Source organism: Syngnathus typhle, linkage group LG4 (genome assembly GCF_033458585.1).
Source record: "Syngnathus typhle isolate RoL2023-S1 ecotype Sweden linkage group LG4, RoL_Styp_1.0, whole genome shotgun sequence".
Lineage (NCBI taxonomy): Eukaryota > Metazoa > Chordata > Actinopteri > Syngnathiformes > Syngnathidae > Syngnathus > Syngnathus typhle.
Genome location: NC_083741.1, coordinates 21023105 through 21037421, shown reverse-complemented (window position 1 = coordinate 21037421; position 14317 = coordinate 21023105). Strand labels below are relative to the sequence as shown.

Below are 14317 nucleotides of genomic sequence, written 5' to 3'. Positions count from 1 at the left end.
TCTGCAAGCGACAAATCAAATGCACCATAGATTTAATGACATGGAGCATCCAAAATCAGAAAAGAACATTGTAGCTACTATGAAACATCAAGGAAGCTCCACCAAGTTCCGATACAGCTTGCTATGGTGTGTCTTTAAAATCAGAGTACAAATAAAATCTCAAATTGGACTTTTTTATTTCACTATTGGTTGCTCATCTTCACCCCCCCGAGCCCCAGTTAACCAGGGTGTCCCCCAAGGCTCCATGCTTGGTCCACTACTCTTTCCCGTCTCTGGTCACACGTATATGCGGAACTCAGATGTCAGGCAAGGCTGATGCAAGCACGGCTGCTAGCTTGCTTCTGAAGTTTGTAGACATTAGCGTAGCCAGTAGCTTTGGAGATTACCATTGAAACTAATGACGAGCGTCTGTGTGGATTTTCAGGCAATCTGCAACATCAGCACGAAGTTTGCCTACACGTCGCCGGGGACGACGTATAACATTGTGTAGCTTGGATACTTGTTCTCCGTATAATCCATCATTATTAGAATAATCCCGTTACTCACACGCGCCATTACTCTCCGTTGCATCAGCGAAGGCTTTAACAGGCCACATTTGCACCTCGTCGGACAAAATGAACGACTGCTTTGATGGGAAAGCCCGTCCGGGCACGGTTCACATTCAACGGCAAGTGTGGAGATTTATGGAGGTGGTCTTAAGGGGAGGTTTTGCATCCCTCCATTTGTTTTGCACATTACCGCCGCTCGTCTTAATGCGCCACCAGCGTCCCCTGGAGATGCCGGCGTATGGTGCTGTTCTCCGGTTCACGCTTCATTTAGTCCCCCCACCACACTCCAGGCGTCTTCCTCTGGAGATCCAACCTGACACAAAGACCTCAGCGCCTCTCCTGAGGAGCTATTAATACACAGAGAGAGGAAAAGGAGTCCAACATTCACCTACACAACCAACATGTTTGTTTTCAGGCAAGTCACGATAGTTTTTGTCTTTCCCAACCGTGCTTCTAAAATTTCAATTGTTTTATGTGCAGAAAATGAGCAGGCAAGTCAAGACCGTTTTTATCCTTCCAAACCGTGCTTCTAAAATTTCAATTATTTTATGTGCAGACAATAAACAGTAGCCTTGCCATTACTGTTAAGTGTTTTCAATCTGTCTTGACTTCTTAGATTAAATTGCTACATGTGAATTTTACAGACAGATTGTTTTGAATGGGAACTTTCATGGACGATACGTGCTTATGTTATAAAAGGTTGAAAAGTTTGAACTGGAGGAATGAAAATAAGATCCTTGTGCTTTAAAAGCTAGATGTGATACATTTATTCAGACGCTTGAACTCAGTAAAACACAAAGTGCTGTGGGTTTATTGTTTATACATAATTGCTCGGCCTGTTAATGGCATAGATAAAAGATGCATTATTTGTTGTCGCGAAATAATAATTTCCCTGACCAATTATGATCATAATATCACTAAATTATCTCTATCACTGATTAGTATTAGACGAGAAATAGGGGCTCCTTGGGGTATTTTGGTTCTTAAGACACCTGGGAAATGCTTGAAATTGTGAAGGGGAAAAAAAAAACATAATTGTCTCCTTAATACATCTCTTAATGGGAACTTAAGTGAATTATCATGAGGAGCATTGTCCTTGGGTCTCATTTGCCGTGGTTTCTAATGTGAATTCTCCACAACAGCACAGATAAAGCAACCAGATTTAAACATCCTGGTCCTTCCTCAAGCTTCCATAACATAAGGCACGCTGGGGCGATAAATCTTTATTGAAGCAATTATGGAGCAAATGTTATTTACGACGGCTAATTGGGGCACCGTATCTCTTTGCTGGAGGGAGGGGGAGGTGACTTAAAATGGATGCTATTTAATTTTTAGTTGACAAAATTAGTAAAACAGCAACCAAAAGCAGTTTGTCTTCCAGCATCACCCGGGAAGTCAGAAAAATGCGTGTCAATCGACAGACTCCTTTGGATTGGTCAGCGACCAGTCCAGGGTTTACCCAAGTTCCCGCCTAAAATCAGCCGGGATAGATTGTTGCTCACTAGTGAGGATAAGTGTGTGTCAGTGAGAGTGTGTATGCTGAGTGACCGATAGACGGAAGAGGGATCTTGCGGGTGGGTTTAATGGCGGCTAGTAAATGTCAAGCACGCATACAGGACCGCATACGGCTTATTAAAAAGCTGTCACCACGCTAACAGGATGCACCTGACGTGATGGGGATTTATTACCCGCTGACAACACGGCTAAATGACACACACATACACACACGCACACTCACAAGGACTGGTGTCCACTATATTCTATGAATTGTTTCCTACTTAAATAAATGTCTTAAATACACATTGAGTAGCTGAACATGATTTTCCAAAAAGTATAATCTCGTCAACTTTTTGCCACAGATGGAAAAGGGAAAAAACTCATCTAGCATATTGAGTGTGTTTGAAATGAAGCGTCGGTGTCAGCTCTTTTCACGTGTGCGTCGATAGAATCCAATCTGCTCTACAAACTGCTTTTCATTTGAAGAAGGAATGATGAGAGAGGATTAAAATAAAAAAAATTAAAAAGCAATATTGTCTGCTCCTTCCCAACTGGACAAGGTCAATTAGAGAAGTACGCGGTTGGCACATCAAAAGTGACACCAAAAGATTGACTATGGTGATTATAGGCGTGCTTTAAATGTTATTAATAATGATTTATGGAATTAATTAAGGCGCTAAGATGGAATTTGCAGGTTCTAAACGCATGATATGATTCCCGGCGCAATGTGCGCCACCGTCGTCACCATGATGATGATGGCAAGGAGCAAAGATGAATTAAGACATAATGTAAATGTCACATGTGAAACGATGGTGAGCGTGTTTGTCGTGGTGTAATGCACATCGTGCTATACTGGGCTCTCGCTTTCTCACAGCAAATTCTCAAAGCCATTGTCAAACTTTACCCACAAGAGGCAAAACACTGGAATTTCCACAATTCCACCCAAGTTTGTTGATCAGTGAAGCTGATGTAGGTGTGTGGTGTAATGCTGCACATTCCATACGTGACTGTTTTGGCTAGCTAGCTTACCTCTCATAACCGCAATACGCAACACTTCATTATTATTCATTATTAAACTTATTTAGAATTACCAATATGTGCGATTGTTATTCCACATGTAGCTCTGTGACTGATTGTTTTAGCAACACCAGCGGTTATTTACTAGCTTGTTTTGACTAGCTAGCTTACCTCTCATAACCGCAACACTTCATTATTATTCATTATGAAATTGATTGGATTGTTTTAGAATTTGTCATATTCCACGTGTGTGATTGTTATTCCAAATTTATCTCTGTGATTGATTGTTTTAGCAAAACCAGCGGTTATTTACTAGCTTGTTTCGACTAGCTAGCTTACCTCGCGTGGTTAATTGCTGCGACTTCAATAGCTCCAATTGTATAACCTTAACATGCCTGAAATGCAATGTTTTTCTTTTGATGGTGGTAGTTTGACCCTTATTATTTCCACAAGTTCCCAAGGGGTCAAATGGTTCCAAAAGCAGTGACCGGATTGTATAACCGGTGGTATTCAAACACACACTCCAGCACTCAACCATATTAGAGCTTCGTTGGGTAAATCCACCGCCGGTTGACAATGAGACCATGAACTTGTTGGCCTTGAGGGATTCTACACCGACTTTAATGCCGTAATTGTCTCCTTGCGGCACAAAAGCAGCTGATCTCTGAGGCGGCAGCAATCCGTCGAGGGCAGTAATTGTGGTCAGACGGTTTTTCAAGGAAGTCCAGCTGCTCTTTTACACGTGCCCTGTTTTCGCAGGGTGCCGAATAAAAGACTGGATTAAATCACAAATCATCACTACAAACGAGAAATATGTCAAAGTCAAAAGATAGGCTACAAGGTGCAGTTTTGAAATGGAAATGAGAATCTTTGAGGTTTACAGTCTTGCAGAAAATAAAGTTTTAAGTTCATCTTCAGACTCCCTGCAGGATGTATTAAAATTATTTATGTATTTTTTTTATACGTTTGTCATGACATAAGAGCCAAAAGGCTGCTTAACATTAAAAGATGAAACGCTTTGAACGGGATTTGTATTATTCACTTGCGCCAGCTTCATTTTTCTCTGTATTCATTGCATTGATTGTTTGATTGTTATGCCAGATATAGTTTAGAAAGCAATTGCTTTGTTTTGTATTTCATTGTTATGGCTTTAATATTGCATACATAACCTTACTGTAATATTGATATTATTGAAAACTTTTCTGATTTTGAACTAGAAATTATTGTATTATTGGCTTGTTTATGCCAGCTTCATGAATTGTATTCATTGCATTTATATTTCATTTTTAATATTGAGGATTTTCCAACCCAGAGTCCTTCAAGGCCACATACAGAAGTGTGAGATAATTTGCTACATAGTGCGTTAAGTGATTGTTTTTTTTTCGACAAGTGTGTGCGTGTTATGCCACAGAGTGATTGTTTTAATTAAAACAACACAAGTGTGTCATTGTTATGTCACACAAACTGTAGCTTTGAAAACGATGCGTTGGGCAACACTAGCATGGGATTATCATGGTCATGCCACACAGAGCTTTAAAAGTCAACTTTTTCCTCTCGAAATTATTTCTCCGTTCCATAAATTCTGCAAGAATGTATCAAACTGCAAAGTTTTGAGCGTAAAACAACATTTTAGCTCGAGAAAACCTTACAAGGATCAACTTTGCAAGTGTTCCATTTGAAGGCACTCTGGCACATCGCCCATGACTTTGGCAAGTGCACTCATGTGCTTTGTCTTCCCACTACGCACTCCCTCTCATGACAAAACGGCAGTTCCACTGATCTTAATCGCCACGGCAACTGCAATGTGAAGGCCAAGAAGGCTCAAACGTCTGCTGAAATATATATGATTTTTACGTGAAACTGGAGGTTTCATTCCCCTTCAGAAGTATTGAAACAGTTTCCGTTGTTAATAGTTACCAAAGCTAAATCAAGGAGCTAATACCAGAGAGACTGGTAATATTAATCAGTACTAACCTCCCGAGTTAACGTGCGTCTTTGACAATAGCTGTCAATGGCAATGCTAACACTCCATGCTAATATCAGTCATTCCTGACCAGGATGTAGGAAGACCCCTTGTTGAGACTGTGACATACCATCAGTCACATGCACTTGAGACCTTCAAAGGGCTTCTCAACACCAAAGATTGATTTACAGTGGAGGATAATATCAAACATTATCAAATATTTAGGGTTAGGGGTTAGGGGTAGGCGTTAGGGTTTAGGGTTAGGGTTAGCTTTTCAAGAAAAACTGCATATTAGTCCTTAGGGAGAAGCAAAAGCTTGCTAGCTAGCTATGATTACCCAAAACTAGCTAGCTCTGAGAAGCAAGACGATGGATTTTGTGTATAAATAATAAGTGTCTCGAAATTACAATAATATATAAGTAATATGAAGTAACAGTAATATAAACAGACAACAAAATGGAGTTGAGAAATTTCAGCAAAAGGTTGGAACCCCCATGTACCGCTATGCCTCCTGCTGGACTCGTGTTGCAGCCGGACAGATATGTATCAAAGAAAGTAGCGGAGGTGAGCGAGTGGCACATCCTACATGCTTCAGGAGACTAATTATACAAGAGGGCGATCACTGGAGAGTGCACGGGGACTGCGGGCGACACGGATCCGGCCGTCCAAGAGGAGAGCAGACAGCTTCTCATGCATGTCTTATTACCCAACAGAGCCGGGTCGCTGGCAGATAAGTCACCTACTCCTTCCACACAGCTTGTAATGATACATTTCACTTCTGGCCATTTCCCACTTTGACGAGGGAAAGAAAAAAAATCCGGTGCAATGTGGGACACCATCTCTGACCCCCATCAAAGAGTTCTCTATTCTGTGGCAGCCCCTCATTTTCTCCACGTCCGTCTCTAATGGGATTTAGGTTTTATATTAAGTCCGCCTCCTCCCTTGTCCCGGCACCGCGGGGGGGGAGAGACTGATTTGAATTTACAAAGTGGCTAAATCCACAGAGAAGCCTTCAAATGGGATTGCGAGCACCTTTTGGCTGTTAAGCAGGTAAGCCCGTCCTGTCGAGTGACAGAGAAGGTGAGGGTGCGTCCATGTAGGGCATCGCTTACACTCCCGCCGCCTACTCACTTAGGCTGATTTCCTCTTTGAGCGCCTCAATGTCATTTTTTTTTTTCTTTGCACCTCATTTTCATTATCTGCAATAATGAAGGCGGGGTAGTCTCCGTGCGTATATGTGTGTGCGATAGAGATTCCGTTAAGTAAATGATTCAAGGTCGCACACGGTGCGCAGTGTCAATTTCACGACGCATTAAACCGCTCGAGGCTTTACGACCTGTCACAGCAGCCAACGCTGCTCTCTCCCCCTTCATGATGTCACCAAATGAGATACGGCGAAATTATGGCACAAAATCCAAATAGTTCTTATTCCATGCCTTGTAGCTGTGGCGCAAAATGAGTTTACCGTAATCGTTAGCGAAACACTTCCACACGGAAAAAAAATGTAGATACCGTGGTGATTCTGAATTTATACTACTAATAAATAATACATCACGTTGCACAACCTTGCTGGAGTGACAACACGTCCGTTCTCATCACTTGTCCTTTGGGGGAAAGCACGACGTCACATGTTCCCCTTGCGCTCGTCCTACACCGACTTTGGCGTAGGACGGCGCCTCGTAACTCACTGCTACTTTAGTTTCACAACTGGCTCAGAATACTGGATACTTTACAGTCTGATTTTTGTTTTTGGCCAAACAATTTGGCTGTAGTCAGAGTGGGACCGAGATTATGGCAAAAAAAATTACATATTTTAAAATTTTCATTTAAAGGGTGGCCATGCCCACCTCTGGCCACCACATAGCACCACCCCTGCTTCCAATCAATTTTCTCCATTGAAGTTAATTTGAAGTTTGTTTTGTTGATGTTTTAAATAAGGGGGCGTGGCCTGGTGAGTGACATCAGAAGTTCCAGTCACACAGTTCAGTGATTGTGTGTGCGCCATGCTGCCTTTAAGTGTTTTCAGTTTTTACTTACTTGTTTTACTGGTTTCACCATTCAATAAACAAAAGTGCATCTGCAATTTTATTTTCCCAGTTCACTCAAACGTCAGCATGTCTGAAGCTCGGTCGAAAGTCAATTTTGGGGTATAAACACAAAGCAAAATATTGATCAGTTGATGACTCTTAATAAAGCTTAAAAAAGGGGGGTGGACTGAATGGAGTTGTATTTAAAATTCAAGCAATATGTAAATTTCAAACATTTAAAATTTTTAGATATCCATTAAAGTGTGCAATAGTGCAGGAGTATGGTTGAAATTGAATCGTAAGGATGCAAAGTGACGAAGCTACAATTAATGCTGTTGAAACGGCGCTACCGAAAAGTTGACACGTGCGTCACGGCGGAAAGTCAAATCAGATGTTTAAGAAGTTAATCGCAAGAGAATTAAATATGGTCAGGAGTAGATGAATGGGGTGGGTAAAATACATAAATGATTGCTTGGAACAAATAAGTCTTTGCGTGGAGAAACTAATGAGAGATGAAATGGCTGGAAGGATATAAAAGAATCAATGAATTATTACAATTAAAAATATTTTACTTTCTTCATTATGTATTTTTTCCCCTCTCTTAAAAAAGAGCAATTACCTCATTAAATTCCAAAAATTACATTTCCTTCCATGGTTAAACCCCCTGTGGGTCTTTTTCCAGCCCAGATGATAGGGAAATTATTCATTTGATATAAATCTATATTTATGTATTCTGAGGAATGTTTCACATGTGACACATTTATATGGTGACATTTTTGCGTTGAAGAATTAGAAGAGTATTCTAAATTAAATCCACATTTTACTTTTCCCTCTTGACTTTACGGCCGACGATAACCATTTTTATGAATGCCATGTTATGGTGGAAATGTGATTTATAACACACAAGCCCATCCTTCCAACACGCTACCGCTTGCCAACCAAAAGGGTTAACTGCTGCCGGCTTGTACTTGCGCTGGAAAATGACAATTCAGCAATGAGAAACAACGGGATATTTGCTTCCCGGATAAGGATTAACTTCTAGACTCGGAATGTCAGAACCTCTTAAACTTTCCGTTTTCAGGCAGCAGTGTCAAACTTTCCCAAAGCTTAAAAAGTTACTAATGACACCTCGGTGCGTATGCTAATCACCAATACCTTCTTGCTAAAGTTAACGTGCTCCGCCTACATGTGATGACATCAACGCAAATCCTTGGGAATTTAGTGTCATCCCTCCGTTTAATGGAGTGATTCTTAATCAGGTGCAAAAAAAGTATCTTAGTTACTTTTTTTGATTGCTTAGCTAGCTAGCTTAGTTTGCGAAGTTATGGCTTGATTTTAAAAAGTTTGGTTACTTTAGATCAATTCAACAGAAGCTGAAAGCCTTCCTATATTTTCTATCAGTGACGATGAAGAAGAAAGACTCTGTCGGTCGATCTACGATAAATATTTCTACCAAAGTTCATGCTTTTAAGTACAACTAGCATCAAGAAACAAAATGGCTGCTTTTAACTATAATGGCAGGTGTCCTGTGTCTTTTCAGGCATTGCTTCTGGAAAAAAAATGTGTGGGTCTTCCAAATTCCTCCTGCCAAAAGGAACCGGTCCATCTCGGATGTGGGATTAATGATCCAAGAAAGGTCACGTCAAACTAAAACGGTTTACTTCCTGAGTTTTATCGACCGTGGCATGTTAAGACTTTTTTTGTGGGTCTACTCAGGTTTGATGATTTCCAAAATTGAAGCAAATCCAAGAAAGCCAAAATTCTGCGGACGTCCATTTTGGAGCGAATTCCAGGGCTTGTACTTTGACAAACTCCTAGAAGGGAATTTACCCGACTGGATACATGTGACAGATGGGCAACACTAAATTACTGAATCTTTACTGATTCCATCTAACGTGGGTAAAGTATGACATCAAAATCTGATGTTGGTATTGAGTATTTGCCTTGAAAAGGACAAGAGTAATAATTGATTTTCTAATCTTGAGCCACTGAATTGCCTTGTTATGACAGCAGACGTTGACAGGCTGTCTGAGAAACAAGACAAGATGCCTTAGAGGACATTGGGAGTGCGGCTAATTAATTGTAATAAGCTTTGGCCCGCCGCATGCGTTGGCAAGGAGGTGCGAGACTCGGAGCTCGGGCTTCCCCCCCCTGCGCCAAAGCCGCAACGACAGCGTGCGATCCAACGGGCTGACGCGCTCTGGCACTGGACGCCGGGCACATCTGCTCTGATTAATCACCTGCTTCGTCTCGCGCATACATTTCATTATCGGCTTTAAGTGGGCGAAAACAACGAGGCTTTGAGGCGGACGAGCTGTGACGAGGGGGAAGATGAAAGGCGACAAAAATGAGTCATTTATCAGGTGTTATGTAAAAAGAAAGTCGATTGCCCACGTCTCTCCTCGTTTTCCTGAGAAACAAGCTTTGACCTCTGTCGACAAAAATATTTAATAGCTCGGCCTTTGCGCCAACTCTGTCACAACGCATCTTTGTCGGGACGGATTGGACGGTTTGGTGGGCCAGATTCGGCCCACGAGCTGCCAGTTGATCACTTTAAAGGGGCTGAAGTGTTTTTTTGAGCTCTGACCATGGACCACTGATTAATTTTTTGCTATCTAGGACTGAATATATTGTACGAGGTTCAAAATCTCTAGGAGGGTTTTGTCTTTGAAAGGGCTAAACTGACGCTAAAATGAAATTGGCTTCAGGGACTGGCTGAATTTTCAAAACAAATTGCAGGGGTGCTGCCAAGATGATTTTGGGGTGTTTACGGCGTCAGGGTGCATTTGTTTACTCAAGGGAAGGGAACACATTTTAGGCTTCAGGATGAATCATTATTAAACATTGGCAGTGGTGTCAAGTAAAAGGGAAGTTTTAACACAATTTGGATAGTTCACAACAGTCCTCACTGCTTTAATGAACTTGGCAGAGGGGTCTTGTGGGCTTTATTCTGGACCCAGGCCAAACATAATTCACTAATATTCTCTTTTGTAGCATTTGCCACTGTGCACATCCTTGCTTGTCAAGAACAAAGCTCACCCAGACTTGGAAAATATTAAAAGGACTCAAAGGATAAGCTGCTCAATAGACTACTGTAAATACTGTACACAACGTGGAGCTACAGTGCCACCTGCTGGTAAGATTGAAAACATGTCTCCATTCATAAAGACTGCTTGATATGCATCTCGAATAATAATAATAATAACAACAATAATAATAATAAAAACCTCGATTTTGATACAAATCAGGAGAAGAGTGCAAAAAATATATTTTGTCTTTCTCTTCAATAGTCACCTGAGACTCACTGTGGGTCAAACATCTGCCTCAACGAGCTCGTTTTAAGTGAGGCGTTGTAACTCTGACTTTGCCTCCTCTCCAAAAAGTTAAGTATAGCAAATTGTAGCACAGCAACCAAGCAGACAGCTGACATCTGACCTGCCTGCGAGATGACTTGCGGCCTTCTCTCTGTGTCTCTCCAGACCTGACCGGACCTGGCTGGCCATGGAGTCAAAAGAGTGCCAACCGACATCATGCCAAGGCAGCGCTCCAGCATTCCCGACTAGGTCAGTGCACGTTGTCAATGTGGGGCATGGAGGGAAGCATCCATTGCCTACAGGGGGAAGGCCAGGAAGCTACTCTCTGTCACAGAGAGGAGACACGTCGCTAATTAGCACTCGCGTGGGAATTGTTTAACACTACATCTATTTCATTGCCTCTGGCCTTTTTTTACCAGAAAAAAAAAAATCTGCATAGCAATAAAAGGACACAAATCATCATCAGGGAACGTCACAAACAGATGCAACAACGCATATCGCCAAACAAACAAAGTTTTTATTAATATTCCAAGATTGGTTAGTTAGTTAGTTAGTTAGTTAGTTAGTTAGTTAGTTAGTTAGTTAGTTAGTTAGTTAGTTAGTTAGTTAGTTAGTTAGTTAGTTAGTTGGTTAGTTGGTTAGTTGGTTAGTTGGTTATTTTGTTAGTTAGTTAGTTAGTTAGTTAGTTAGTTAGTTAGTTAGTTAGTTAGTTAGTTAGTTAGTTAGTTAGTTAGTTAGTTAGTTAGTTAGTTAGTTAGTTTCTGTAGGTCCATGAGTTAGTTTGTAGCTTTCATTTGTTGTGAATTAGTTTGTTTCAGAAGTTTATTTGATTCATTCACTTAGTCATTTAATTTTGTTCATTTCCATTACATTTTGGCACAGATCCTAATTAAGGTGGAGCTCAGCCAATTTTGTTTATTTGGTACATGGAGCTTGCCAGTGGTAGACATGTTTAATCGAATGGTTTGTACTGGGTGTATTTGTAAGGGGAGTGTGTGTGTGTGCGTGTGCGTGTGTGCGCGTGTGTGCGTGTGTGTGTGTTCGTGCGTGCGTGCGCATGCATGTGGGTGAGATGCAATGTTGTGTTTCGTCCAAAGCAGGAATGTCAGCACTGCCCTCAGGTCTTTCTTTACTTTAGTATGCAAATGAGGCGCTTGGCCTGCTGGAATCACGGATTGCTCCTTTAAATATTCATTAAGGCCTCACGCGTTATCAATGCCGTTGTGCTGACATGATACAGAAATACTCACACACCTCGCCGGTGTTTGGGGGGATGCATTTCTCTTATATGTAGTAGTGGGATTGTTGTTTTGAACTAATAATCGGTTGAGTGTGTTTGAACAGTTCCCTCCAAAGGTATTAGAAAGGCAAGGTCATTTGGGTTTCAAATTAAAAATGGAATATGAGACAAAAAGAAATCCAGCTTTTATTTCCTAGTATTTAGATGTGGTAAACAACAAAGGAGAAAGCACCTTAAAAAGTTTCGAGCTAAGCATTCTTCAAGTGAGCAAACATATTGGAACAATATTTGTAATCTGTGTGTCCATCCCGTAAAATATCTCCATTTTCTTGCAGGAATAAAATGTCCTCCAGAGGTGTCCTGTTAGAGATGTCCCCTTTTATTCAGGCGTCAGCTCATACATGCAATGCTTTTCCAAATGAATGCTGACGGGGCAGATGGATGAGGTGCCAAAAAGCCGCTCAATCATGCTGCCCGGTCGGTGTCCAGCTTTGCTCCTCCCAGCACAAGAAGTTGACACCATTGAAGATGACATGGCAGGCAGGCTCCATTGGCACGAGACCAACAGCAGGTGAGAATGAGACAATTTGAACAAGCTGTCAATGAAAAGTTTATTGACAGTAATTGCTTCTGCTGTGCTCGTAATTACTGCTGCAGTTAACGTATGAATAACAATGTGGACTAGTTGGGTGAAATGATAAGTGTGTGAATGTTGGTCGGGGCTGGACGTTTAGATTCCTCACAACACTTCTGGAACTGACAAAATATTGATTTATAAACAAAAGAAGAAATTCTATTGAAATGGGACTGGTTGTGTGTCAAATGAAATGGTGGTATGAATGATTTTGGAAGTTGGTTTAAGAGTTTAAATCCAACAGTGTGTTGCTTAAACAGGCAGATTAAGGCATCTGAAAACAAGTAAAAAGCAGAATTTGTGAGATCTTAAAAAGATTTATGTGTCATTGTGCTATTTAAAATTGTTAATAAAGGGGCCAAAAATTGCAGGTTGCAAAACCGTCAGTGACAATTGATCACTTTGATTGGTTGTTTGCTAGCACATGCAAATTAAAATTGACATAGACTTCAAGATAATACCCAAAAAACCTGACTGATATGATAAACAATTACTTCTGTTACGTTCTATTTGGGTTGTGCAGTGATGACGTTAGCTTGGAGCCTCAGACCCATTAGTCCGGGTTGTGGAGCTAAGACTGGCTTGTAGCTCATGAAGGATTTGGGTTCCACTGCTCCAAGCAATGACACTCGCGTGCAAACCATCCCTCTTGTCCTCCAGCAGCTCCTCCAGGGCATATCCTTTCCTGGGCATAACAACATCGCCCCCCCTCAAGCAGGAGGCTGGGCAAAAATCATTGGTGCCATCGCCTACGTAGAAGACTCGGCTGTACTCATCTTCCTGGGCTAGGTATGTCTCCAGAACTTTCCTTTTGCACATGTTGACGGGGCAGCGGCGGCAGTCGTGCGTGTGGTGGTGTAATACTTCTACTCGGCCCAGAGCGTTGACTCTGGCCGGGTTGGTGAACACGCAGTCCACGGCCGAACGCAACCCGGTGGCGCAGAGGATCCAGTCGATGAAGAGCGCATTGGCATCCGAGATGACCACACAATCCACGTCGCTCTTGTTGCGCGATATGAATGTTAGCAACTCGCTCATGCCCGCCGTCAAGGGGATGCGCTCCATTTCAGCACGGACTCTCTCCACACTCACGTCTTGTTCACCTGCAAGAAGAAATGACATATTCCTGAAATGTGTTTATTATTACTTTACTACTAGCTGAGTTCTAATAGTTACTCAAATATTGACATCATAATATTGTTGTACATACCTATATAATCCATCACTCTGCCCATGAACTCAGTCCAGTGGCCTTTTCTGTATGAATTATTCAATTTGTCAGGCAGAGTCTGATCTGGAAGACACCTAAAATAAAACTGTATTTAGGACACATGTCTTCAATAATCTGTAAATGATGTAAATCATCAATATTTACCTGATCACCCACATGTCACTGTTGTCATCGATCAGTGTGTGGTCGAAATCGAACACCATCAATGTCTTCATGGCGTGAAAATGTTCGGAACTTGCCAAAGGAAAAGTGAAAGTAAAAACATGATTTTAGAATGTGAGGTGGCTAAACAACACGCCGAATGTAAAACAAGTCCACAAATGATAACTTTGAATCTCGATCTGATTATTTATTTACGGTGTAGATCGAAAATATACTTACTAATATTAAAAAATACCATTCTTTACATGAACTTTGGTGTCTCATTCATAAACGAATTTGGGGGATTTTAAGAGATTATTGCATAAGCACATATTTTCTGAGCAGGGAAGATTAGAGTTTAGAGACTAGAAAGTCAAAGACGTTTTTATATGACGATAAAAGCCAAACTGACCTATATTTTGATGTTGTCGTAAACCCTCGGTGAAGTCTCGTCGCGTCGTCTCAAGATATGTAATGACTCACTACCGCCTCCTGTGGTATACTACAATATGCTCTGTGGTTATTTAGCAAATTTACTGAGATGAATCTTTGTGCGATTAGTTGACAATTTATTATTTCTCGTAAATTGGGTAATCTCATTTAAAGGGAAAATGGTCCATAATCCTAAAATTCACATTGAAAACCCTCATATACTTTTGTCCGTTAGGTGGCAGCAAAGTTAAGCAACTGACCAATTTAATAATC

The 14317-nt window shown here is 41.2% G+C and overlaps 1 protein-coding gene and 1 long non-coding RNA gene across 2 annotated transcripts; one reads left to right on the top strand and one right to left on the bottom strand.

The window, feature by feature from the left end:
* The first annotated feature begins 8620 nt into the window (after nt 1–8620).
* LOC133152372 (uncharacterized) lies at nt 8621–10603 on the top strand. The gene is made up of 3 exons (XR_009714121.1): nt 8621–8951; nt 10047–10188; nt 10343–10603. It is a non-coding gene; the product is annotated as an uncharacterized LOC133152372 (long non-coding RNA).
* Nucleotides 10604–11769: 1166 nt separating this feature from the next.
* On the bottom strand, nt 11770–14100 carry phospho2 (phosphatase, orphan 2). Its single transcript, XM_061275877.1, has 4 exons — nt 14025–14100; nt 13616–13705; nt 13451–13545; nt 11770–13343 (listed from the first exon to the last, which is right to left on the bottom strand). The coding sequence occupies exons 2-4, from the start codon at nt 13684–13686 to the stop codon at nt 12772–12774; spliced, it is 738 nt and encodes a 245-aa protein (XP_061131861.1). The 5' UTR covers nt 13687–13705; nt 14025–14100; the 3' UTR covers nt 11770–12771.
* Between the last annotated feature and the right edge of the window lie 217 nt (nt 14101–14317).

Coding starts and splice junctions, on each gene's coding strand:
- phospho2 (XM_061275877.1), bottom strand. CDS start 13,686: ATGAAGACATTGATGGTGTTCGATTTCGACCACACACTGATCGATGAC. Junction 13,546..13,615: donor AGTGACATGTGGGTGATCAG/GTAAATATTGAT, acceptor GTTTTATTTTAG/GTGTCTTCCAGATCAGACTC. Junction 13,344..13,450: donor CAGAGTGATGGATTATATAG/GTATGTACAACA, acceptor TTCTTCTTGCAG/GTGAACAAGACGTGAGTGTG.